The following is a 25,999-nucleotide window of genomic DNA, read 5'->3' as shown; positions in this document are numbered from 1 at the left end:
CCTTCTATGGGAAACTTTCCTATGTGGATGAGTAATCTTTATGGTGTATAACTTTAGAATAAAATGAGTGATACAGGAAATGTACCTTCATGCACTTTAATGACAAAAGTCAAATGATCACAAGAACAGCTCCTTTGCCCTTTACTGCCTTTTTTAAAATTTTGTTTCTTTAATTTTTGTGCTGAGTGGGGGTACATTGTGGCATTTACAAAAGTTCTTACAGTGTATCAAATATATCATTCTTGAATTCATCCCCTCCATCATTCTCCTTTATCTCCCCCCTCCCCACATTCCTGGAATAGTTTCGACAGGTATTATCTTTCCATTTACATACATGTGGGCATATTACTGGCACCATATTCACCCTCCTATATCCTTTCCCCACATTCTCTCCCCTTCTACTGGTACCACCCCTCAGACGAGACCTGTTCTGCCCTCCTGTTCTCTGATTTTGTTTTTTTAAAAAAATGACATTTTTGTTTCTTTAAAATAGTTATACAGGAAATTTCTTTGTGACATTTCCGTGTATATATGTATTATAACCCAAACTGGTTAAGCCCACCTTTACTGCCTTTGACTCTCTGTCTATTCTCAGAACCTGTGGCTAACAAGGCACCCGCCATAATCATGGAGGTTCCAAAGTGGCATCCTGAGACCTTCCAGTTGTCATACCCAAAGCACTACCTGGGAAGGTAAGGAATGAGGCTGTCAGATGGTTGTTGTACCAAATCTGATATACCTGTAAATAGTTCTATATATTAGTGTTTCTAAAACCAAAAGCAGTGAGAAAAGATTAACATATGAGCCTAATAAATCTGGATATTACAATCTAAATGATCTCATGTAGAAATTAAACTGCATTAAAGGTTTAAAGATCGTCAACCTGTTTGTTAGTGTTCTCTTTATCAGTTAAAAGCACAAGCTCAGTAGTATTTTATCTGCACTATGGAGAGCAGATTATGAGAGGCCTATGAGAACTGGACGTGGGCAAGGCAAGATGCCGCTCAACTGTTTTTCCTAAGATGTTTATCTGTAGGCTAAGATTGGCACAGCCCCAGCCACAGAAGAGGAAAATACAGAACAGCTGCTTCTCCTAAGTTGTTTACATTCAGAGCAGCAGGAATGCAGATTTCTCCTGTTACAATGCCACCTTCCTCCCCAAGAACAGCTGCTCCACCCTCTTTACCACCATATATAAAAGACTCACTGAAGGAGGACAGGAGGCTTTTTGCTTTGGACTTTTTGCTTGAGGCTTTTGCTTTTTGGGTAAAGGGAGGCTTTTGACTTTTGGATGAAGGGAGGCTTTCTGATGTGGGAGACTTTAGAAGTGAAAAGGATTGCTGAAGGGAAAAGAACTTCTGAAGGGAACAGAATTGCTAAAGGAGAATTGCTAAAAAGGGGTTGATAGAAAGTCTGCACCGAGAACTTTATACATAAGCTTTAGAAAAGCTAAGCTAAAGAAAAGCAACAGAGAACATGGGAGAGTGCAAGTCTGGGGGCAAAGACTTTTAGAGAGTTTATGCCAAAGAACAGCTAAGAGAAAACATGGGACAGTGCAAGTCTAAGAAAAGAGCTTTAAAGAACAGAAAAGAAGACTTTAAAAGCAAGGTTTTAAAGAACTGTAAAGGAATAAGGACTTAAAGAACAAAGATAGAGAAAGGACGCAGAGTAAAATGAAGAGAATAATAGAGAAAAGAAGTAATGAGGGTTGTGAGTCTCCACCCGAGGGCCTAACACACCTGGCCCCAATTTTCTGTCTGTCCATCCTGTGTCTTTCCTGTATCTCCAGTCTCCTCCAGTTAGGCCCAGTTAGGTTCAGTAATAACCAGGAGTGAGAGAAACCTCACTCCAACAAATGAGTGAGAGAAAAAGCTCGCTCCACTGCACAAGTGCAAGTAAGAATACTGATCTTGTTTTAGTATTAAGTATACTGAACTTTAAACTTCCTGGCACTATCTACAAACAACCTACCAGAATTGGGTCATAAATCAGAATTGGGCCTACCTTAAGGTTTATTAAAATCCATAACTGGTAAAATAACTCACATGTTTATTTTTACTTACAGATGATTTGTTTTTATAACCTAAGTGACTATAGACAGAATCCCTGATAAAGAACATATCATATTCAAAGATCCAATGAAAGAAGTTTCGATTCTTACAAAAGCAGGCAGAAAGAAATAAGTCTTACCTATGGTTTCCAACATTTCTTTCAAAGTTCAGTGTTCTTCTCTGTGCAATGACTTAAAACACTAAAAATGGAATTCTGGGGAGAAAAGAAATAAAATGGAATGGTTATGTTTTATTCTAAAACTAAATACCCAGAGTTGGAGGCATAGTTCAAGTAGTAGAGCACATGCCTAATAAGTGCAAAGGCCTGTGTTCAAACCCAGTACAGACAGATAAAACTAAATACCCTAAAAAGCACTTGATACTATCATTCCTTTGACCATTAAACTCTTTTATTGATTTAACTTAACGTAGCTCTTTTTATAGAAAAAATGATCATCTTAAAATTATTCAAAATTGTATGCACATTCTGATAATACTTGCATGAGGAGAAAAGCACAAATTCTGTTTTAAATGTGATAGCAGAAGTTTCTAAAATATTTTGTAGGAGTTCCTCAACATAGACCACCATGATACAGCTCCACAGTCACAGAATAAGGAGCTTACGTGAGTCTGCCTAAGAAATTCTCTGAGCAAAAATATAAGAAGATATGATGTTGTCCTCAAATGCCCAGTCGATACACACACAGCATTTAGAAATGAACTGTGTCCCCAAAGCAGAATATGGACCACTACAATAATTCATCAAATCATGGATGAGTAACTGAATAAAAGAGAAGTGTTTAATTTTTCAAAGATGTTCAAAGTATCCTCTTGATTATCATGTTCTCCTTCCCACTCAGCAAAACCTTCTCAATTCCTTTTACTATCACAGATCTTCCTCTAACAACTCTTAACTAGTCCCTGAAGTTCACAGAGCTGTAGTGCCAATGTCCACACGCTGACCATCTTTAACCTTTGCTGTGAACTATTTTGCACAACTGTCTCCATAGCTACATCTGTCCTTTGCCTCACAGAAAACCCTGAGTCATCAGGAAGAAGTCAGCCAATCATTCTTCCAATAGAATAAAGAAATCTACCACCAGACATCCTTATTCTTCATCTTGAAGATGAGACAGGCCAGTTCTCTGAAAAAGAACAAGTTGGTCCCTGTTACCTCTTTAAGGAAATATACACTTGGCAAGAAGGAAGTATGTGATGTAGCTGAGCAGATGCAAAGGGCATCTATGCCTGTGATCTGCTGTGAGTAGTAACAGAGAAGAGTAGTTACTGACTTTCCTTATTTCAATTTAGAACACACTACTGAAAACATGAACTCCATTCCAAATAATCAAATAGCTCAACTGCAGGCACTTGTTTCAAAAAGTACCTTAGTAACAAGAAAAAAGGGCATGGCTCTGACCTGGAAGTGAAACTCTGCCTGGAGCAAGACCCCTTGCTCACTGAGTTTCTTGTGATGAGATAAAGCATGCCAATTTTTAGCTCCCAGCATATTTCACAGGTATAAAATATGTATTTTAGGATCAATGCTTAGTTCATATAAATAGGCATAGTAAGGCAAAACTTTAAAAATAAATTGGTGATTTTATTCTTACTTACAAGAAATTTTAATTCAGAAAATAGCTTACACCCTCAAAAATTAATTCCTTAATGAATTCTCCATCTATCTATCTACTTATTTTGTAGTGCTGGGGATCAAACCTCATTGATGCTGTGCAAGCACTCTATCATAGAACTACATCCCCAGCTACCCAAAAATTTACCATGATAATTAAAAAAAAATAAGTAAAGATACCCCATATAGCAAGTACAGATCTGTCAGGGTTTATCTAATTAAATAGCCAGGAGGATGCATGAACGTAATAACAAGCACAGAAGAGAAAGCATGATAACCTGACCACTTACTAGCTATATGCCCTTGTGAACCTACTTTACCTTTTCTGGATCTGAGTTTATAGTACTTATAAAGTTTTGAAAGAAAATAATATTTACTGATGTTTGGTATCATGATAACATTTAGCTCTGTCCACTTTCCCCTATGAAAAATTAACTCAGAAAGATGGGATACATTCATGAAATGGGGGAGTGGTAGCCTATGAATTTAGGTCTTCTGATTTATGGAGAGTCTGCAGAGAAAGCAAAGCAGGCAGGTCCCAACTGAGAAAAACACTGCTGTTCAAAGTTTACCTCTAAGTCAGTTATGTAGAAATGGAATTACAAGCCCCCCCCAAAACACATAAGGGTTGAGGGGGGTCGTTTTTTTTTTAAAGCCTATTCAGCTGCAAGTCATTGATAGCTGTTACCAAAGTAGATTATTACTACTCTGGATTTCAGTAATTTTTTTAAAATATAGTTTCAGTTGTCTGCTCTGATATCCCTAAAAATAAAAACATGGCTTGTTGAGGTTTCCAGGGGATTTTACCATTAGCAAACACAACAAAGAAATGAGTTTAAAAAAAAGTTGTGCCTTTCTATGCCCTAATTCAAAATTTTAGTTCTAATTATAAACAAACACATTTGTAATCACAGAACTTTTAAGATGGAGGAATCAGTCCATTCCCTTCAACCAGAAGACAGGGATTCTCCTTTTCACTCTTTCATATTCTACTATCACTCGTCCTTTTTTACCCATCTCAACACTTGTATGGAAATAAAAGGCTACCTGTACAATAACAGAAGCCATGGCCACCAGCATGTGAGCAGAAGGCCACATTCGATTGTTTTTTTCATGGAAAATTCATGCTGAGGCATTGCCAGAGAAGAGAAGAGATGAGCTGTGGGTATGCAAACCAGGAGATCAACAGTAACTCTAGGGCAGAGCAGCAATAATCCAGGCAAACATGGCACCCACCACATGCTGTGCACTGTTGGAAGCATATAATGCAATTAAGTCCTTCAAGCTTCACACAGTCCACTCACTTTAAACATGAGGAAACTGAGTCACAGAAAGAGTAAGTAACTTGCCTAATATCACACTCCAGTACATGATGGAGCCCAGATAGGAACACAGGCAGTCTAGCTCCAGAACCCACAATTCAACTTCCATGAAATTCTGCCTCTTGAGTGTAGGAAGATTCACCTCACCAGTTTCTTAACTCTTTCCATGTTCAAAATTGCCCTAAAGGCCTTGCCCGACATAAGGTGAAACCAAAGGAAGAATAGAGACCCAAAGGAATTGAAGTCTGAAATGAAATAGAATGGTCTATACATTCAGCATAGCCAACTGTCCATGCAAGGTCAGAACAAGCCAGAATTACCTACTTTAGAAATCACTGGCAGGGCTGCCAAAGAAAAACAATAACCATCTTTTATGTAATGTTCACATATTTAACCAAATTACTTTTAAAACCCAAGATTCTAAGAAAAATCCTCAAGAAAAAGTCTCCTTATATTAATATTCAAAGTATTCAAAAACATGGCTGTTATATTTCAAGATACTAAATCCCTTAACACAATAAGAGTTAGGATATATAATGCAATGAGAAGGATTAGTTCTCCGGTAGCTACTGCTCATGCATTCCACTTGTAGTCATACATTATTTGGCTACAACTGAACCTAAAGTCTGTTTCAGTAACCATGCACCCAGAAACACAAGTCATATCAATATTGGCTCAATGTATTCAATATGTATTAGACACATATTATATCATGAGAGTAGGGATCCTTACTACCTTACTCCCTGTGATATCACTGAAAGCCTCCCCATTTTCTTAGACAACAGAGGAAAAGAGTTTGAGGTCTTACTCAAGGTCACAAAGCTAGTAAGACAGATAATTTGGATTTGAACCCAATTCTGCCCCATTTCAAAGCCCACATTTTACCATACTACTCCTTATTTCTTTTCTTTTCTTTTGAAAAGGGATGTTGAAGTATAGCCCAGGCTGACCTCTGGAGTATGTTGTACAAAAAAATCACATGGTAGAAATAAGATGTCAAATTTTTCTAAGAAGAAAAAAAAAGTGTGCAGGACAATGTATTAAGTTGCTACTACTTGCATAAAATAAGAAGATAAAATGTTTATGTAAATAACAATTAATAGGTACATGTTTATAAAAACTCCACTAGTTTTATAGACACTAATGGTAGGAGGTAGTGGCGTGAGAGAGAAACTTGCTTTGTACTGTATTCCTTTTCAATTTTATATCTTAATGAAGGGGCACCAAATTTAACCAATAAAAATACATGATCCCTGGTTAAATTTGAATTTAAGATAAATGAGTAATTTCTTAGTGTATATCCCCTACAATACTTGGGACACTCTTACAGTAAAAACTATTTTTTTTATTTATCTGAAATTCAAACATAACTGGGCATTTGTTATTTTACCTGACAATCCTATTATGTTCGTATTTGCTTAGAAAAATTAAACTTAAAAATTCATTGTAATTTAAGGCCTGTGTGTTGCCAGCACTGACAGTTATCAAATCCTTAATAAATCTCAAAAAGGTTTTCTCTGTGGCGAGATGATTCCTCAAGAAATGGTTGATAACAGTAGTTTCAGTAGGGGGTAAAATAAAATTGAATATCTTGCTGAGAAGCAAGAACTAACTAGTTGTTAAAATAAATAAAATCACTTTATTTTCCAACAAGTTGTACTGGTAACATTGAGGCACAGCTTTTATGTAAGAGATAGAGAAACAGTGTTTGAAACAAGGCAACTCATTCTGCCCAAGGCAGATTTCATGGCAACTAACAAATGAAAATACGTTTTATGCTAAAAAAAAAACTCTATGAAGAGAATCTGCCTCAAATGCGTACAATTTCCTAGTTATCCTAAATGATTCTGACTGAAAAAGAATACAACATTAAAGAGCTTGTTGCACTGGTGTGTGGCTAGTCACAGTCACTCAGCATCTGTTATTGAATTTAAAGTTCACATTTCTCTCATTCATAGCTGCCTCAGCACTACCTGAAGTTAGCAGACAAAAGCCAGACTGTAGTTATTTGCAGGTAATTTGTCATAAACTCAACTGGTTATGAAAGCAATAATTACACTTTCAATCATAAATCCTACTTTTGCATAACAATACTAAACTATTGCTCCAAAAGCAAAAAAAAAAAAAAAAAATCACAATATCCACCAACACCTACTACTCATCCAACAGCAAAACAGTTGGCCTTTCTTCAACATCTGTTCTTTTGAACTTCTCGTTTCTAATAAACTTTGATCAACAAAGCATTCCTGAATATAATTTTTATTTTTTCAAGTTGACTTTTCTTTTTGCTTATTTTTTCTTTTCTTTTTTTAACAGTACTGGAGTTTGAACTTAGGGCCTTGCACTTGCTAAGCAGGCACTCTACACTTAAGCATACCATTCATATTCAAGTTCTTCCTTTATAAAGTCATAAGATAAATTACCTGCCCAATGTGAAAATGCTAAGTGGGTCACAGAGCTAGAAGAGAACTCAAATTCTGCTACTTACGGATTCAGCAAAGGCACACAAGATGCCAACAATGCTGGCATGCTATATAGTAGCAGAATCAGAAATGAGGACAACAGTCTGGGAACTCAGTGTAAGTAAGTGGAAGAAAAACAAGTAAACAGATAATTCAAATACAGAAACATGAAAGAGGAACTCCAAACCCAAAAGCTTCCTGGAGACAGAGACCATTACATAAAGTCCTAAAGAACAGTCAGGAGTGAATCAAAGCACAAGACGTGAGAAGTGGTCCCCCCATAAAGACACGAACACATGGCACCTTCTGGGCACTGCAAAGTTTTTATGCCTGGACTGGTGCCAAGAGATAATAGAGGTAATGAATGTGGCTGAAGATGTATAAATACCAAATTATTAGGCATACCATTTTAAGTTTTTAAATTTAAAGTTTATTTTGACAAAGTAGTTAACATGGTCAGACTGTGTTTTAGAAAGAGCTCTGAGATAATGGTATGGTAAACATGAAAAAAAGCAAGAAAAACTGGAAACAAGGAGGCCAAATTGGAAATAAGGAGGCATGATCAAAAACAGATAGGGAGTCAGGCATGGTGGTACATGCCTGTGATCCCATCTACTCAGGAAGTAGAGGTATAATTGCAGTTCAAGGCCAGCCCAGGCAAAAGTAAAGGAGACCCTATCTCAAAAACACATTTAAAAAATGGGCTCAAGTAGTACAGTGCTTGTCTAGCAACAAGTACCATGCCCTATTTTCATGATAAACAAAATGATATGGAAGTGAAAATAAGTTAAAATGGGAGACAGATTCAAGAATTAGTTAAGAACTGTGAGCAACATGACCTGACAGTGTGAAGATACAGATGAGCCTAGGATGCATTCCAGACTTACGGTGTGAGTTAATGATTAGAGGGCAATACCGGTCATCAAGATAGAGAACATAAAATAGGTTAACATAGTGGTGTTACCACTCTAGACACAAAGAGTTGTCCTAACCAAGAGTCAGCATGGCTGAGTCCCAGTGCCTTATGTGGCCACTGTGGACTGAACTGTGTTCCCTCAGAATTCATATGTTAAAAATCTAACTCCCAAAGTGACTGATTTTGGAGGCAGGGCTTTTAGGAAGCAATTAGGTTAAATGAGGTTGTAAGGACAGAGTCCTAATCTGATAGAATTTATGGCCATTTTCAAATAAAAAAAGAGACCAAGCTCTCTCCACAAGAACTAAAAAAGACTTCTTCAGGACACAGCAAGAAAGAGAGCCCTCACTAGAAAATAAAACCTGATAAACCTTGATTCTGGACTTTCCAGCTTCCAGAACTGTGAGAAAATAAACTTCTATCATCAAAATAACCCAGCCTGTGGTATTTACTGAGGCAGCCCAGGTTCGTTACTTCAGATTTCAAACAACTTACAGCCCCATTCTAAAAAATATGCAATCAGAGGGGCTATGCTCTGCCCTCTCCTCCAACCACAATCACGAGAACCAGGGTTAGAGTTTTTACCCAAACTCATCCAATGTAACTATTAATCTGAATGGAAGATATACACTGGCATCTCTCTCTTGGAAACTTAAATATTAATAAACCAAGTAATAGTGGAGCTAGAGTTAAGACAGAAAAAATTAAGAAGCTAAGATGGGGCACATGCAAACCTTAATACTGAAAGAGCAAAACCAAGTCAGTGACTAGAGACAGGAGAATGCAGGTAAAGGAAAAGAGAAGGAAAGCATTCTTTAGGAGACCCAACGCAGCCAATGAGAGGGAAAACAGTGACAATGAGTCTCATGGTGAACTCCATTTTGCCACAGGTACTTTGAGGTCCTGTTCCAACATGCCTACCTATTACAGCCTGCTTTAGTGTAGCACTGTACCATACATCCTACACAAACCACTCTCCTCAAATACCCTTACTTAAGAAATACCACTTCTCTTTGAACTGCCACATTTGAGCATTCTACTTCTAATCAAGTTTAAGAAAGCTTACTGGCAAAGACAATTTTAATTAGGACCACTGAGATAATTAAGAATCCTACATGGGAAACAATTGAGGGCTAGGAAAACAAGAGAGGACTAATGGAACGGTAGCCTAAAATCAGGAAGAGGTCAAAGGGCAAATTTAGCTTTCCTTAGTTTTTTAAAGGAAACCATACTTTTATAATGTTTTAAAGTACACATGAAAAAAGCAAGTAGGCTGAACTATTGATGGATAAAATGGTGCAATGTTGGAGAGCTGCTTCAAAAAATGCGAATGGACAAAATATGGGAATAAACAATGAAATGACTGAGAGTAGATAAGAAACAAGACTAGCTGTAAACCATGGCTATTAAAGCTGAATCCTCCTTGCCTTTATGTACATTTGAAATTTCTCATAATAAAAATTGGAAATATAAGAAATTGGCAGCAAACGTGAATATCCTCACAATATCTGGTTTTGAAGGACAGAAATAGAGATGATTACTTTTTTCTTTAAAACTCATGGTATTTTTCAAATCCTCTTTACCCTTCTTTTTCACCAAAAAATGTTTGCATTATACACTACTAAAGTACCTGGAAAAAATTTACCAATGGTAAGTGCTCCCATAGAAATAATTTCTTCAGTCTAGATCACTTAATTCTAACAAAACTAAAGGAAATAGAATGAAAAAAAAAATAGTATCTCATAAAGAATCATTTTGTTAAAAACAAAGCTTTATTTCTATTTCTTATTGGCTCCTTCGCTTCTGTTTTTACCAGGCTCTTTTAGATAAAAGCTTTAGAAGCAGATGCTTATGGCCCCGAGTTAGCCAACTCCACATCAGAGAGCAGCAAGAGAGGAAATGATGAATGATTGTTGCTGATCTCCTTTTGGATGTATACACAACCCAGCCCATTTTAAAACCCCACCTTTGGAAATTATGGGTGAACCCCACAGAATACATTAATATAAATATGTTACAATTAGAATAAATTTATTTTTAACTTTCACGTATACTCAGATGGCAATTCAGTAGAGTCAGCAGTCATGACATATGTAAAGCAGTACTAAAACACAGAGAAGAGGCACATTAATCCACCATTACATAAACATACATAAATCAAAACCGTTACTTGACCCAAAATCCACATACTTTTAACAAGTTTTGGTGAAAGCAATATTCTCTCATCCTTTTCTCAAGACTTTCCTAACTGGGCGGTGGGGGGGGAACTACCTAAAAGGAAAATACATAGGTTATCTGAATGGTTTCATTACACATTGAAACAACAGAACTCAATAACTTCTATCTGGACACCCATTTTACATACTTTCCATCCACATTGTTCTTGCTCAGCACACCCTACAGGAGATGGCCCTACCCACAAATTGTTAACTCACTCCAAACAGTGACTCAGGAAAAGATTTAGGTGCTTCTGAGAATGAAGATAAGTTTCTTCTGTTCTCTTACTCCCTGGGTAAAACTCAAAGGAATTTAAGTTGTTGGGCAGTTTGCCCTTGTTAATGACCACATCCTCAGTAAGAAGGGCCAAGATCCAACATGCCAGGCATATTTCTTGGCAGAACTAGGCATAAGGATTCTTCCAAGGGCTGCTCTTGCAGATGAACAGTGTGTCAATGTCAGACTCCAGAGGCAGCTAGCTGCCCATAAAACACACAGCCCAGCCACAATGTTTTCTTGGGGGAAACCTAAAACAAGCAGAAGGATTAGCTTTGTGGCAAAGAATTCTCAGGTGCAATTCCTACACTGGCAACAAATTCTCCAGAGAAATTACTTCTGCCTCCTGCCTCCTGCCCTCTTGCCTGCCTGAAATGAAGCAATTCCCTAGTGAGCCAGGGCAGACTGTGTCTTTGGTGCTTAGAAAAAACTATGGATCCTCAAATTGTCCCTACTAGACCCAGAAACACAGCAGGCAGCAGGTCTGTGTTAGGACTTATCAACTGCAGAAGAAGGGAACAGTACAGATGTCTTGTCATTCCTCAGCTGCCTACTCAGTGACAGGATTTTTGTTGAGTTGGTGAGATCTTAGGGAGATACTGGGGCAGGACAATACACGGCTTTGTCCCCTAAAACTGAGAGATTCCTCAGTGGAGTCCTACTGGGTTCTATTGCAGAAGGAAACTGTGGAACTAGGAAGTGTAAGAGTAGATCAGAATATTATCACCATACTGCTTCAACTTACTCTCCCTATCCACCTATAACTTAAGTTTATATATTCACCCAAGGTCATTAGGAAGGTTTTCCCTCCAAAATAATTTCCCTAATATTGTTCCAAACTGCTTATCCTGTGCTGGAATCTTGTCTACAAAATTTATGAAGCATGTTATTTGTTGAATTGCCTGCTTAGTTATCACTGAGCTTTAAGTACTACATGTAATTAGATACTTTTATCTTTCTCCATCAATTAGTACCTTCTAAATTCAGAAGCCCTCAGGAAAGAAAATAAAATTAGAGTGATAGTTAATGTGGCTGTTTTTCTCTCCTGCACTGTTTGTGGTGACTAGTGGCTTATGCCCTGTCAACTGAATCCCAGCTCCATGCAGAGATTCCATGCGGAAACTGCAGGTTCTGTGATGACACTCTCGCTCTTTTAGAACCCATTCTTCACAAGTCTTTTCAGGGAGCAATTCAGAACTCTCAAATTTGGCTGGCAGAAGAAATCAATAATTTCTTTTGCACTTATATCAAAAGATAAAAGAAAATTTTGTGAGTTTTTATTATGTCCCAACACATAAATTGCTAACACCAGATATTGTACATGTGGAAGTAGAAGACCAACGAGATCATTAATTTTTCAAGGTCACCTCATTCAGACCCTTTATTAAGCAGTCATTTTTCTATAGCTATTACTGGGAGAGGTATTGAGAAGTCTATATAATAAAGCATCAACAATTAAACAGTTTCAGACAGAAGTAATCTCATGAAGCTATAAGGTTTGGGGACAGAGAAGAAGGAAGAAGGAGTTAAGAAGGAAGATGGATTAAAAGACCTACTCAGTGCAAGTGAATGTCTACCCTGACTACATTCTCTAAGTAATAAACTATTCAACTTTCCATAGCATTTTGTGGATTTAAAAAGCAATTTTATTCCTCAGACACAATTTACTATCAAATACTCCCTTTGAGAGGCAAAATTTCCAAATATATATTCATTACTGGAATGTGGAAAGTATATGCTTAGTTGTAATATACAAGTTAAAGCAACAATCTATTATTTGGGGCTTTTAAAAAGTGCTGTTCACTAACAAGGAATAATAAAATTACATTTAAGAATTAGTTTCTTTCATTCTACTACAATAACAATTCTTCCTGAGAACAAAATAGTATCCACAAGTGAATGTTCAGACATCAAAACTGGAACTGTTTTCACTATTTAAAATGGAACTGTTTATGAAATAGATTTCATATGTCCTTATTTTCTTAGGCAGAGCATATTGTTCTTTACACATATGCTTTTAGATACTCCCATTTAAAACTGATGCTCAGTTTTCCCCTACTTGCATGAAACTTGTAAGTAATAGAAATAATATGCAAACCCAAGCGAAAACTAAAAGGCAGGAATGGGAAGTAAGTCTCATTGCACCAAATCACAACTTTGGACTCTAAATAATAATAACGCAGGAAAGAAAAAAGCTATTTACCTTCAGATTACACAGCTCCAGACAGCTGTGTTTCAGAGTTTGCAAGCCTCTCTATAAATGGTTCTCTTGAATAAGCACTATTATTTTACCAGTTGTGAGATCTTAAGTAAGTCCTTCAACTTCTTTGAGTTGCTCTTTTTAAAGAGGGCAATAACAATAGCATATGCAAAATGCCTGGAAGAAATACAAAAGTTATTGCTCTTACTATTTTGTTTTTTATTTAGTGCCTGTATGCCTACCTCTCTATGTTGCTGTTTCCAACTGCTATCAGATATTAAAGGCTTATGAAATTAGAAAGTCCTTAATACAAATCAACATTGTTTGATGAAGGGTAGGAAATGCAAACTATACCATGTCTTACATGGCTTTATGACATCTTTCCCACTACTGAAAACTCTTATTTACTATTAAGGGTCCCCAAAATCAAAGTCCTTCCATTCTCCTTCAAATGAATATTTTCATTCTATTTTATTTTCTTGTGGGGCTGGGAATAGAAAACACTTGCTAGACAAGCACTGTATCACTGAGCTACACATTAACTCTCAAACAAATATTTTCATACCTAATTTCATAATCAGAAATTTTTATTTTTATTTGAGGAACATCCAAATTCTATAAACTTTATGCCCTCTAAAATCTTTATCTGCTTCTGTCACTGAAGAATATGACAAAGAAAAATAAGGACAGGTACCTAACTGCTAAGTTCTCCACTGAGTGGAAATAGTAATAATACTGTAATGTGATACACTAGGAACCCAGTATCATCATCAGGAAAGAGGATTTGGAAGAGACATAACAGGTGAACCATGTCTTGAAGGATGAACAGAGTACAGAGTGTGAGGGAGGCCAAGGCAGGGAAAGGCATTTCTTGCTGAGGGAAGGATATTTGTTAAGGCAATGAAACTATAAAGCACCCAGAGAATCAAATGGCAGTTGGACTACAGTTCTCAGTAAGACAATGTGAGAGCCAGGAAAGCAATGTTTCCTTAACCTGCTTGAGACTTTGCCTTACAGGCAGGCATGGTAAAACATACAGAGTCACTGGGGAGGAGAGGGGGCACAAAGCAAGGAATGAGAGAATCCTAAAACTTATTTTCTGAAAAAAACAATTCTGGCAATGAGTAAAAAAAGGAAAGGAAATAGTGGTATCACAATCAGATGTAAAGCTTCTAGAGAATCCAATAGAAAAACAGACAACCTATATTAAGGCAGTGAGAAGATAAAAAGAGAGAGGAGACAGACACATTCATTAGAAGGAACCAAAAGAACTCAGTGACCACTAGAGTGTTGAGGGCAGGGGAATGGGGTGAGTGACAGACACACAGGTTGACTTCCCCAATGTTTTAACCTGAGACACTGGAAATATCATGACATTGTTAGTTGAAAGAAGAGAAATGTCACATCTTTTTAGAGAACGAGTTGGAAATGCATTCTTTGTGGACATACTGAATTTGAAATGCTTCTAGAAAAGAGCAAATAATAGAATTTAAATTTCATGAAGCTAGGAATTTTTGTTTTAATGCTGCTGTTTCTTCTTTCTCTCAGGAATATTATTCTAAGCACCAGAAATAATGGTCAGCCTGAGTTAGGCACTCAATAAATACTTGATGAACAAATGAGCTGATAACACGTGGATCTAAGAAGAAGAGAACTTAAAGTCATCAAACTAGAGAACCACTGGTCTCTAAATTGTTGTGAAAGATAAAGGAGATTAAGCAAGAAGGTATAGAAGAATAAAAGTAGAACTGAGGTTGAAATCCCAAGAAATATAAATATTTTAAAATATAATGTGATATATAAGAATTATCCTTGTTAATAAAAATCTGCCAGAAATAAAGACTCTTCGTGTTTGATCATACTGAACAAAAAACATATTCACAAAGCACCTACTATGGCCAAACAACTGAGAGGAATCGTATTAATGTTTATTTATCTGACATGGATCACTTGTTATCACTTTAGTTCCTATACCAATTCAAAAATGATTTACTTATGGAAGATAACCTTAATAATATTTAGGAGAAAATCAAATACCCTAAATCAAAATCAATCATTTGTGAGGTAAATTAAAAAACACTAGCAGAATCAAAACCATTCCTGCACTCTCCAACATGAAATAAAATCTACATATTATGGAGGGGAATATATGCAAAAAAATAGAAAAATCAGCCATGATCCTCTCTTACCTCACACTAAACAAACAAAAAAAAATTTACCTTTGATTCCTCTGTTAACTGAATATGCATACACCCATGATCAAGCTTGTCCACAGCAATAAAAGTAGCATTTTCTCATATTCTGTACTGAAGAATTGCTAGAGAGAGCCCTACATTTCCTGAGAGCAAATACATGTTACTGTCTAAATCTAATGATAAGTTTGACAGCCAAATGCAATCTACATTGCTGAGAACAGCCCAAAAGATGACAAGTGTATCTTGCTGTGCTGACAAGATCCTGAGTATTTCGGATAAGGGAAAACTATATAAAGATATACAAATTAATATGAACCTAAGCATAAGCCTTAGCCACATCAGATAAATAAGTATTAATCAATTAAATCCTTAACTACTAACTTATATATAAAGTAACAAGTACACTACCTAGCTACCAAAAGTAGTTCTATAGAAATCACAAGGACCATTTGACATCTGGTGTTATCTACCTGAAAATATTTTAAAGGATATTTTTCCCTTTTAATAAACATGTCTTAATTGTTTCTCAATTAGACATCTATTTAATGATATTCATTAGCTATATTTTGCTATGATGCTCAAAGAACTAAATATTAGTAAGATCATAACTTTTACTTTTGTTATAATCCAGAGCACATATCTGCTTTAAATGATGTTGTTTTGTTTTGTACATTGTTGTCATAAGGTCAATTTAATAATTAGAAAGTAGAAACAAACACGTAACATTAAAAATGACCCCCCAAAAAGGCTGAATGGTTCAGCAAAACACATGTTTTCACAGTATAATGAAGACATCTCTTTTCTTGATTTCATCTGTCCTTGTAGCTTAGATACATGATCTAAACTGTGTGTACCTGTACAGTAGCCATGAACCACACATACACATTAAGCAATTGAGATGCTGCTAGTTCTAAATGAGATGTTATACATGTGAAACAGAACAAACTTTGAAAATGTTCTTTCAAAGAAAAGAAAATACCCCCTAAAAAAGAATGAAAAAAAAAAAGAAAATACCCCATGAGTCATTTTTATATTGATTACATCTTGAAATGGTAACATTTCAAAGAAATTGGATAAAATAATTCCACTGACTGTTTTTTTTCCCTACTGTATCTACAAGAGAATTTCAAATTATGTATATATATTATTGGACAGAGCTGATGTAGAATAATCTATACTTTCAGATCATCCCCTCTTCAATTCTTGGTATGTCTGGTACTCTTAGAACATACACAGAATAGCAATAATTTGGATAATCCTGACAGCAAATTACCCTTTGTTATCCAATTCATTATCTATGATTGCTATATAAATCTGTCATGGCAGATAAATAGACCAAAAGCAATAAGAACTACTAAAAATATCCAAGAAGGTGAAAATTGGGCACATAATCTGAAAATAAGGCACTGAGTTCAATCCTAAATCACACAATGCTGAGCTTAGACCCTTCACAAAGTAGGATTCACTAGCCTTTTTAAAATTTACTTAACCTGATATTGTTAAAGATTAAATACTTGATGTTGGGCACCAGTAGTTCACACCTGTAATGTTAACTACCTGGAAGGCTGAGAGTGGGGAGATTGTTTGATTCAAGGCAAGGCTGGGCAAACAGTTTAAGGAGACCCCATCGCAACCAATACCTAGGCCCAGTGACATGAGCCTGTCATCCCAAGATATGTGGATTAGAAGGATCTCAGTTCCAGGCCAGGTCAGGCAAAAAAGTCTGGGTGACCCAATCTCAATGGAAAAAACAGTTGGACATGATGGTAAATGCCTGTCATCCCAGCTACAGCAGTAAGCTTAAAACAGGAAGATCAAGCCAGTGCCACTGGCTCATGCCTGTAATCCTAACTACTTGTAAGGATGAGATGGGGAAGATTGAGGTTTGAGGCCAGCCTGAGCAAATAGTTCATGAGATGTCCCCATCTCCAAACTAACCAGAGCAAAATGTACTGGAGGTAGGGCTCAAGCTGTAGAGTGCCTGCTTTGCAAGTACAGGAAGTCCTAAATTCTAACCATAGTCCCAAAAAAAAGAAAACTAAAAAGGAGGATCAGGATCCAGTGAGATCCTGTCTCCAAAATAACCAGAGTAAAAAGGGCTGGGGGCATGGATCAACTGGTTAATTGCTGGCCTAGCAAGTGCAAAGCCCTGAGTTCAAATCCCAGTATCACCAAGAAAGAAAAAAAAAGATTAAATATTTTAAATCCTTTTTACTTTAAAATCTCCAGCACAATTTTTTAAACGTCTGATAACATAATTTGGAACTTCAAGTAGCATTTAATAAGGGCATTCAGTTTCTATGCTTATTCAAAAGAGGTATAACTTTTTTAAGAAGACTGAAAAGCCTGATGTGGTCTCACAACCCTATAATACCTGCACTCAGGAAGCTGAGGCAGAGGGATAGAGTTTGAGGTCAGCCTGGGCTACACAGAAAAACCCTGTCTAAAAGAATGAAATAAAAATTAAAAGAAAGAAGAGGATGACTGAGAAACACTGTCAAACACTAAAGTTTAACCCACAGAGTCCAAACTGAACAATGTCAGTATATGTCACCCTATATTAATATAACACATTTCTGTCAGTAAAGATGTAGCCCTCTCTTGGACCAGTAAGAGGAAAACCAGTAAAAATAATATCTAAGATGCAGAGACTTTAGCCATTGTTTTGTCTCTCTGAGTGTGAGTGTTTGGTTTTTTTTTGTTTTGTTGTGGTACCAGGGCCTCACAGATGCTAGGCAAGTGCTCTACCACTTGAGCCACACCCACAGCTCTAACTACTTCTTTAGATTTTTTACTTCCTTTCTGTGTAGCCCTCATGCATATAAAATTAAAAATATCAATTGACCTCATATGCCTGTTTCTCCTATTCACCTGGCAAAAGTCAGTTTAATTTAACTCACAGGTCTCAACTATGGAACCTAAAAGGGTAAAGTTTCTCCTTATCCACAAAACCAAGAATGAATGTTTATAATACCATGAACAAAGTACATAAGAATTCTAAACTAAAAAACTCTTTTAGTGGTATATCCATCTAACAGACTAGTACTGAGTAATAGGCAATATTGTTATGAATGTAAGCAACATGCTTGAATCTGAAAATAAACGCATAGTGAAGTCAGACAAAAAGTCAGAGCACAGTGTATGATTCCATATGTAAAGTTCTAAAGAATGTAGACTAATCTGCATTGAGAGAAAGCAGATCAGGTTGCCTGGCAATAGGAGATGAGTGAGGGAGGCAGGGAAGGACTGCAATGAGAGATAGGAAACTGTTGAGGGTGACAGATAAGTTCACTACTTTGAGGGGATGGTTTCACATGGACCCAAACTCAATATGTGAAGTTTAGGGGGCACTGATTATAGACACTATCATGGTAAAATAGTGAAAAAGCTCTACCCTCTTCCTTAAGAGAAAGTGAAGCCTGAACATCCTGAGTTTAGCACCCAAAAAATGTTTACTGAACTTAATGGAGCAAGCTAGAGAGCAATAATCCAGATTCAGGGGTTGTTTCTTCTTGTTTTCTTACTTTAGCCACAAAATTTATCTAAAAATACTAGGCAACTTAGCTGATCCAGTAAATACTCAGCAATTTTTTTTCCTTTATTGTTGTGCTGGGTGGGGTACACTGTGGTATTTACAAAGGTTCTTACAATTTATCGAATATATCACACTTGAATTCACCCCCTTCAACCTCTCTCCTTCATCCTCCCTCCTGATTCCTGGAACAGTTTCAACAGGCATCATTTTTGCATTTACATACACGTGTACACATTACTTGCCCCATATTCATCCTCCTGCCCCCTTTCCCTGCCACCTTCTCCCCTCCGACAGATGCCACCCTCCCCTCTAGGGCAGAACCTGTTCTACCCTCCTGTTCTCTGATTTTGTAGAATAAAAACACAAAAAGAAAAACATGACATTTTTTCTAGTTTGAGATAAAGATAGCTATACAGGGAGTTTCCTTGAGTTGTTTCCATGCATATATGTATTACAACCCCAGTTGTAATCTTCTAGTCCTCTAGTTCTCTTCACTCCTCCCTAGTCCCCTTCCCATGGTAGCCCTGGCCAGTTCAAACTGTGGCCCTCACCAGATATGAACTCTGCCTCCTCTTTGATCTTGGACTTTCCAACTTCTATAACTGTAAGCAATAAATTTCTGTTGTTCATAAGCTACCCAGCCTGTGGTTTTTATTATAGCAACTCCAAGGGACTAAGACAGGATGCTAGCAAGGTGAAAGAGAAACTTCACATCATGGAAGGTGAAGTTTACACATCATGGAAGGTTTTGTAAATTATAGAAAAAACTTTAATGTTTATTTTCTATCATCGTTAGGTCATTGCTAAATTAATGATTTTGGGGTGGTACTGGAGTTTGAACTCAGGGCCTACACCTTATGCCAACAGCCCTTTTCTGTGAAGGGTCTTTTCAGGATAGTGTCTCACAAATTATTTGCCTGGGCTGGCTTTGAACCTCAATCCTCCTGATCTCTGCCTCTTGAGTAGCTAGGATTACAGGCAGGAGCTACTGGCATCCAACTAAGTTAATGATTATTATGAACACATAATGACACGCCCATGACCATTTTTTATAGCCTGTTCCCTGAAGCAAGGCATCTTTAGAGGCCATCTGATTAAATGATATAAAGTTACTGCAAAGTTAATAATATGACTATTTAGCATTTAATTTTAAGCAAAGATCAAGATTTTTAAAAACTTTTTCTACCTAGCGTCCTGTGTGCCATGTGGGAGTCAACTGTACTATACCTCCTCAAGAGTCAAGAGATATTGGTTCAAACAAATGCTATCCATGTCAATTCAAAATGCATATTTTATCATCTCAAATATTCTCACTGAAAAAATCATCAGTAAAATATATTGATACAAAAATCTACATATCCATTTGTTATATCAAAATAATTTAGCATACTCATGTGGAGGTTTTTTGGGGGAAAGCTAATATCTGGGTGATGGAATTACAGGCAATGTTCTTGTCTTTAAACTTTTTCATGCCTGGCATATTTTTTTTAATGTGCTAGTTTTATCATCAAAAAATAGTAAAAAAAAACTATTATAAGAGGCAGGCAACGCCATGGCCCTTGCCTGTAATCACAGCTACTTGGGAGGTAAAGATAGGAAGGATCTAGGTTCAAGAAAAGGCAAGGCCTGCCCAGAAAAAAAGTTAGGGATACTTCTGTGGGAGGCAACAGGGCTGGAGGCATGACTCAAACTGATAGAAAGAGGTCCTGAGCTCAAATCCTAGTACCACCAAAAAAGAAAAAGCAAAAAAAATGTACGTACATCAATATTGATGGTACATCAATCAGTTTTAAAAGGTAAAATGGTAAGCTACCCCATACCTATTCAAACTATCCCATACTACCATTAAGTCTTCAACACAAACTAAGTAAGATTTTCGGATTGTGTGTGTGTGTATGTATAAAACTGATGTTTCTGTTTTTCGTCTTACAAATGTTTCCTTTCTTACTTTTCCATTGTGCATTTGGATCTGAAGGTAAAGAAAAAAACAAGGATATCCAGAGGCCGGTGGCTCACACCTATAATCCTAGATAATCAGGAGGATTGTAGTTCAAAGCCAGTACAGGCAAATAGTTCTGGGAGACCCTATCTCAAAAACCCTTCACAAAAATAGGGCTGGTGGAGTGGCTCAGGTGAAGGCCCTGAGTTCAATCCCCACCCCGAAAAAAAGGATAAAAATAGTAATTTCATAAACAAATTTAACCATCACAGATGAAGGGGAAAAAAAAACAAAAACAAGAATTTCAGTCTTGGTTTACTTTTTTTTTTAAACTCAGCTGGCCAGAATTGGAAGAATGACTAACATTTCTCTAATCCATCAAATATAATTTCAACATCTAAAGAAAATTTGTTATTTTATTATGTATGATTTAAATTGCCACTTTGTATTTTTCCCAAAAAGAGGAAGAAATTTCCAGGAGGAAAAAAATTATACCAAATGTTAGCTCTCAAAACATGCATAGGATACAGAGATTTCATATCAATGTAATTTAAAGAACAAGTTTTGTTGTTTGAATCAGACACAAAATCACTGTGGAATGTTTACAACATTAACATTTCATCTTTATTGAACCTGACATTTCACTATCTGTTAAGAAAATACTTTAAGAAAATGAAGCTTTTATAAAAGACTAGAAAGCTAATGCTCTGTCCACAAAAACTAAGGGCCACAAAGACACAATTCCCCAGTGAACAAGTGGCTGTAGGCCAAAAATTTAAAAATACTTTTCCTCAAATAGCAGTTTCCCTTTCTGCCCAAGCATCAGATTACCACAATAATGCCTGTACCACAACAGCCTCTCAAGACCGCCTCCCTTACTCTGCCAGCTTATTCTTCCTAATGTAACTACTTTACAGCCCAGGTTCCTTTATGAACTTTGTTATGGCTGAGTTGGTGTCCTCTCCTTCCCTCAAACTCATATGAAGTCGTAATCCCTAGTACCTAGGAATGTGACTGTATTTGGAGTCAGGGTATTTAAAGAAGTTATTAAGGTTAAATAAGGTTATGGGGCAGGCCCTAGTCCAGCCTGACTGGCATCTTCATGAGAAGAGATTAAGCTACAGACATACACAGAGGGAAGACCATGCAGACTCAGAGAAAGCAGCCATATAAACCAAGGAGAGAGGCCTTAGCAGAAACAAACCCCACAGAACTTGTTTTAGACGTCTAGCCTCTAAAACTGAGGATAAATTTCTGTTGTTTCCATGGCACGTTGTTGAACTAACAAATCAAAACAGATTCTGGTGCTAAGAAGTGGGGTGCCATTTAGCACACACCTAAAAATATGCAAGTGGCTTTGGAAGTGGGTGTTAAGTTGGAAAAGTCTTGCGCTGCATGCTAGGAAAGGCCTGGTTTCCCTTGAAGATACTGTTGATAGAAATGGGGACATTAAAGGTATCTGTGATGAGGTCTCAGATGGAAATGAGAAACACTAATCCCAAGAGGATAAAATCAAAACTCAGTTTATCCTTCATTGCTTTCCTTTACTTTCCCCATCTCTGTTCAAACTTTTCCCCTCTGCACAAAACCTCTTTCCATCAGCAAGATACAGACAGAAATCTACTTTAGTTCCTGCTGTCCACCCATTCTCAGCTTCCTCCCCTACACCATGTCCATTTCTCAATGTAAAACCACTGACTTAAACTGTACTTCAAAAATACCATCATTTTCCTCCTCTTATCTAAACAGAAGCCCCTTCTGCTTTTCGCTTAAGAACCTCAATGAGGCCAGCACTCCTATGTTGATTTACTTTCTTAAAATCCCTGTAACTTTTACTGCTTCTAGATAAAAGAACCAAACCCAATGCAACATAGCTTCAGATCTTCTCGAAATGGTTCTAGGCAAAAGATTACTTAGCACTGACTTATCTAGAAGTAGTTGCCTCCTTATTTTTCCCTCCACACATATAATCACACGAAAATGATTTCAATGCACTATATCAATTTTACCATACTAAACATCATGTCCTAACTTAATTTATGTAAATGCTCTCCTACACACAATACTAATTTACAAAAGAAAATAACACCTTTCTTGTTGTAAATGGAATTGGTAATGCATGAAGTACTGTAACTCTATCAAATGAAATCCTACTTTAAGTCATATGTCTATTTTGTTTGTTTGGTTGGTTTTGTTCCTGCTATTGATCTTTTGAGAGAGGATCTCACGATACAGCCCAGGCGGACCTCAAACTTGAGATCATCCTGCTTCAGTCTCCCAAGTGCTGCAATTACAGAGGAGCCCCACCACACCCAGCTCATGTCTATTTTAAAAGCACATTTATCTGAGGGATATTATCACATTCACAGGCACCATGAAGCAGTCCTGGATTCACTGAGTCATCTGCTTCTTCACGTCGAAGTGTAGATCTCTCTCTGGCAGATGGAGTGTGTGCTCTAGTATATTTGGAGGCATATCCAGTCCATCTTTTCCTCAAAATAGTTGATGAAATCTGTGGAGTACTTTGGACATATTATGAGTATACAAAATAGAACTAATCTGCAACTCAACTTGAATCAAGTTAGATTTGGGATGTAATCTGGAGAAAATAATCCACCTCTAACTCAGTACAGTTACCTTCCCAACAACTCATTGTTTCTGGCCACCTTCTAAATCCCCTAATCTGAATCTTAGCTCTAGCTAGTAGTTCACTTCTTCATTTGTAAAGTAGAGATTCCTCACCCCATCAGCTAAATGTTGAAAGTGCCAACCAGAGCTGAATCAATGCAAAACTACATTGCAAAGTTTCTAAGAATCTCTCTAATCACCTCAATTTGCAGAGATACAGTAAACCCTGAAGACAGACTCTACTCATTCCCTCACGGTATAGGCATCTGAAATGCAAAGACATCTTAAAAGGCCAAACATTAAACATTTCTCCCTTTCCAAACCACAACTATTGGGCTTCAGTTAAAAAAGAAGGTAGTAAAGAGAGAGAGAAAATCACGAATGAGAGAGAAAATGAAAAGGAGCCAAAAAAGAAAAGTAACACAATGTAAAAGATACAGTAACATGATCAATTAGTTGTATATTGAGAAAAATCTCCATCAGTTTTTGTTTTAGTACGTGAGGTAGGATGAGTGTAGAAGAGAAGGTGCCAGCAAAACTAGCTTTACTTAAGTGACACAAGGTCACAGGTATTAGAAGTTCGAGCTAATGGACTTCTAAATTTGGGCAAATTTTTCTCATGGTTTCAAATGCAACTGTTCATCTACATTGTCCTAGACACTTTCAACATATAATATACATATTTAGATGATTCAATCCCTTACAAAAAGTTCATTGTAATCACCTACAACCAAATTCAACATGTTAAAACTCCCAAGCCCCCAAGAAAGACCATCACCTTTTTAGTTTAAAAATTAGATGTTATTTTATAAAACACAAGTGAATGTCTATTGAAACACAAAGGGGATGTTTACAGCACAGCTGTGCACCAATACAGGATGAGTCTAGGTGGAGTCTGGTACTTTTCAGATTGCTCCCTTCTGGACACCAAAAGAACATGAGAGGCAGGCGTTCCTTGCAGGATGATGAAGTCATGGTCGCCCACTCTTATCTGATGATAAGAAGGAACCACTAACCTCCATCCGCACCCCACCCTCCACCTCGCCCCCTGAAGAAAGGCGCTCAGTAAACATTGCCTGGATATCCCCTAGCATAGCTAAGGATGGAGAAGTCCCACAGACCACTCCCCTCCCTTCGTCCCAGGCCTAGCGCAGTGACCACCACCTCCCCGCCCATCCCGCCCTCCCCCAGCAGGCCCGGCTTCAATTTCCCTGTGATCCACCGGGAGTACAGCCCGGCTTCTGGGCCTCTGCAAGGAATGCAAGCAATGCAAGCAAAAATTTACACCATCACCAGGACAGACACAAGCACAACTCCCCAAGACATAAAACGTCTTCCCTAGGAACATCCGACATCCCCGGGGCTGCAAAATTGCAGACAAAGGCGCCCATCAGCGGGCCAGGGCGGAGGTTGTGGGGGGAGGTGGTAATTAAGAAGGCGGTGGAGCAAAATATTCCCAGGAGAACAACGGATGGAAAGGCACAAACACCAAAAGGGGTACTACCAATTAGCGACTCGCCTCGGGGTACCCCACTGCCAGGCGAGATACACCAGACTGGGAGCATCACCCCCACCCTCTGCCCCCACGGCGCCTAGTCTAGCTCGGGGAACGGAGAAGGGGGGCATCCGCCCAGACGCAGCCACTACAGCGGAGAGCAACAGGCTCCGCACCCCAGAAGGCCCTGCCCGCCCCAGCCATCACCCGTGCTGCCCTCTTTTGGCACCATTTCTGTGCCCCTCCAGGCGAAGGAAAAGGAAAAATACTTTTAAACCATTAAGAGTAAGCCAGAGCAAAAGGGGGTACCCGGAACGGTGCAGGGAGCACAGGAAACTTCCACACCCATCCTTTTAGGAAGCTAGAGGAGCAGCGGGCCTAGCGGAGGCGCCGGGCCGCGCGGGGAGAGGCGAGCGCACCCAACCCGCCACCGGCGCGCCAAGCCCCGGGTGCCCGCGCACCATCCTGTCCAGTGCGCACGCTAGGCGCGGGGGCGCGCGCTGGTCTCCCGGTCCCGGCCCCGTGCCGCTTACCCGGCTCGCGGCGGCCGCCCCAGGCTGGGACGCGAGAGGGGCGGAGGGCTGGGGAGCCGGGGTCGCCCACGCTCGCGCTCTTCTCTGAAGTAACGGCGCGGCCCAGCAGCTCCGGGACAAACGCGCGCAGACCCTCACGCGTGACCGAGAAACTTAATCCCGCCCGGCCCCGCCGGCCGCCGGCTGCCCGACGCCAGCTGTGCTCCGCCGCCCCCCCTTCCGCAGCGCGCGCCGCACTTGCGCCGATCCGGGCTGCGGTGGAGGCGGCGGGGCCCGGGCTGCCCCGGAGCCGTGACGCCGGCGACCGGCGGGGCGCGAGCGGCCTCGGCCAATCAGGGGACGCGGCCCAGCTGCGGGGCCCGGGGTTTTAAACCAGCTCCTAGGCCTCTGGGCCTGCGGTGTGCGGGTGGTTGGCGGGTGAAATCCGAGCGCCCCGTACAATGTAAATTTCAAATAAAAAATAGTACTCTTTTTAGTTACAAGTATGTCCCGTGCAACGTTCCGCACATGATTACGCTACAAAAAGTGTTCATTGCTTATCTAAAATTCAACTTGAATTTTTCCGTTTGCTGAATCTAGTAGCCTATGGAAACCGGT

At 38.5% G+C, this 25,999-nt stretch overlaps 1 protein-coding gene across 21 annotated transcripts in view; it reads right to left on the bottom strand.

The window, feature by feature from the left end:
* Mpdz (multiple PDZ domain crumbs cell polarity complex component) overlaps positions 1–25,625 on the bottom strand; it is a 170,614-nt gene extending 144,989 nt beyond the window's left edge. For 11 of the 21 annotated variants that reach the window (XM_074051854.1, XM_074051858.1, XM_074051860.1 and 8 more), the window contains exons 1-2: positions 25,403–25,624; positions 2,191–2,265 (exon numbers count right to left, since the gene is read on the bottom strand). In XM_074051854.1, the coding sequence (XP_073907955.1) occupies positions 2,191–2,206 (16 nt within the window). In that variant the 5' untranslated portion in view covers positions 2,207–2,265; positions 25,403–25,624. Of the gene's footprint in view, positions 1–2,190; positions 2,266–10,574; positions 12,842–13,080; positions 13,377–25,178; positions 25,301–25,402 lie in introns of those variants that run through there. The other 10 variants (XM_074051850.1, XM_074051863.1, XM_074051856.1 and 7 more) reach the window with 5 other exon arrangements.
* Between the last annotated feature and the right edge of the window lie 374 nt (positions 25,626–25,999).

This window comes from Castor canadensis, chromosome 13 (genome assembly GCF_047511655.1).
Source record: "Castor canadensis chromosome 13, mCasCan1.hap1v2, whole genome shotgun sequence".
In the NCBI taxonomy this organism is placed as follows: Eukaryota; Metazoa; Chordata; class Mammalia; order Rodentia; family Castoridae; genus Castor; species Castor canadensis.
The sequence above is the reverse complement of the archived record's forward strand: the minus strand, read 5'-3'. Positions and strand labels throughout refer to the sequence as shown.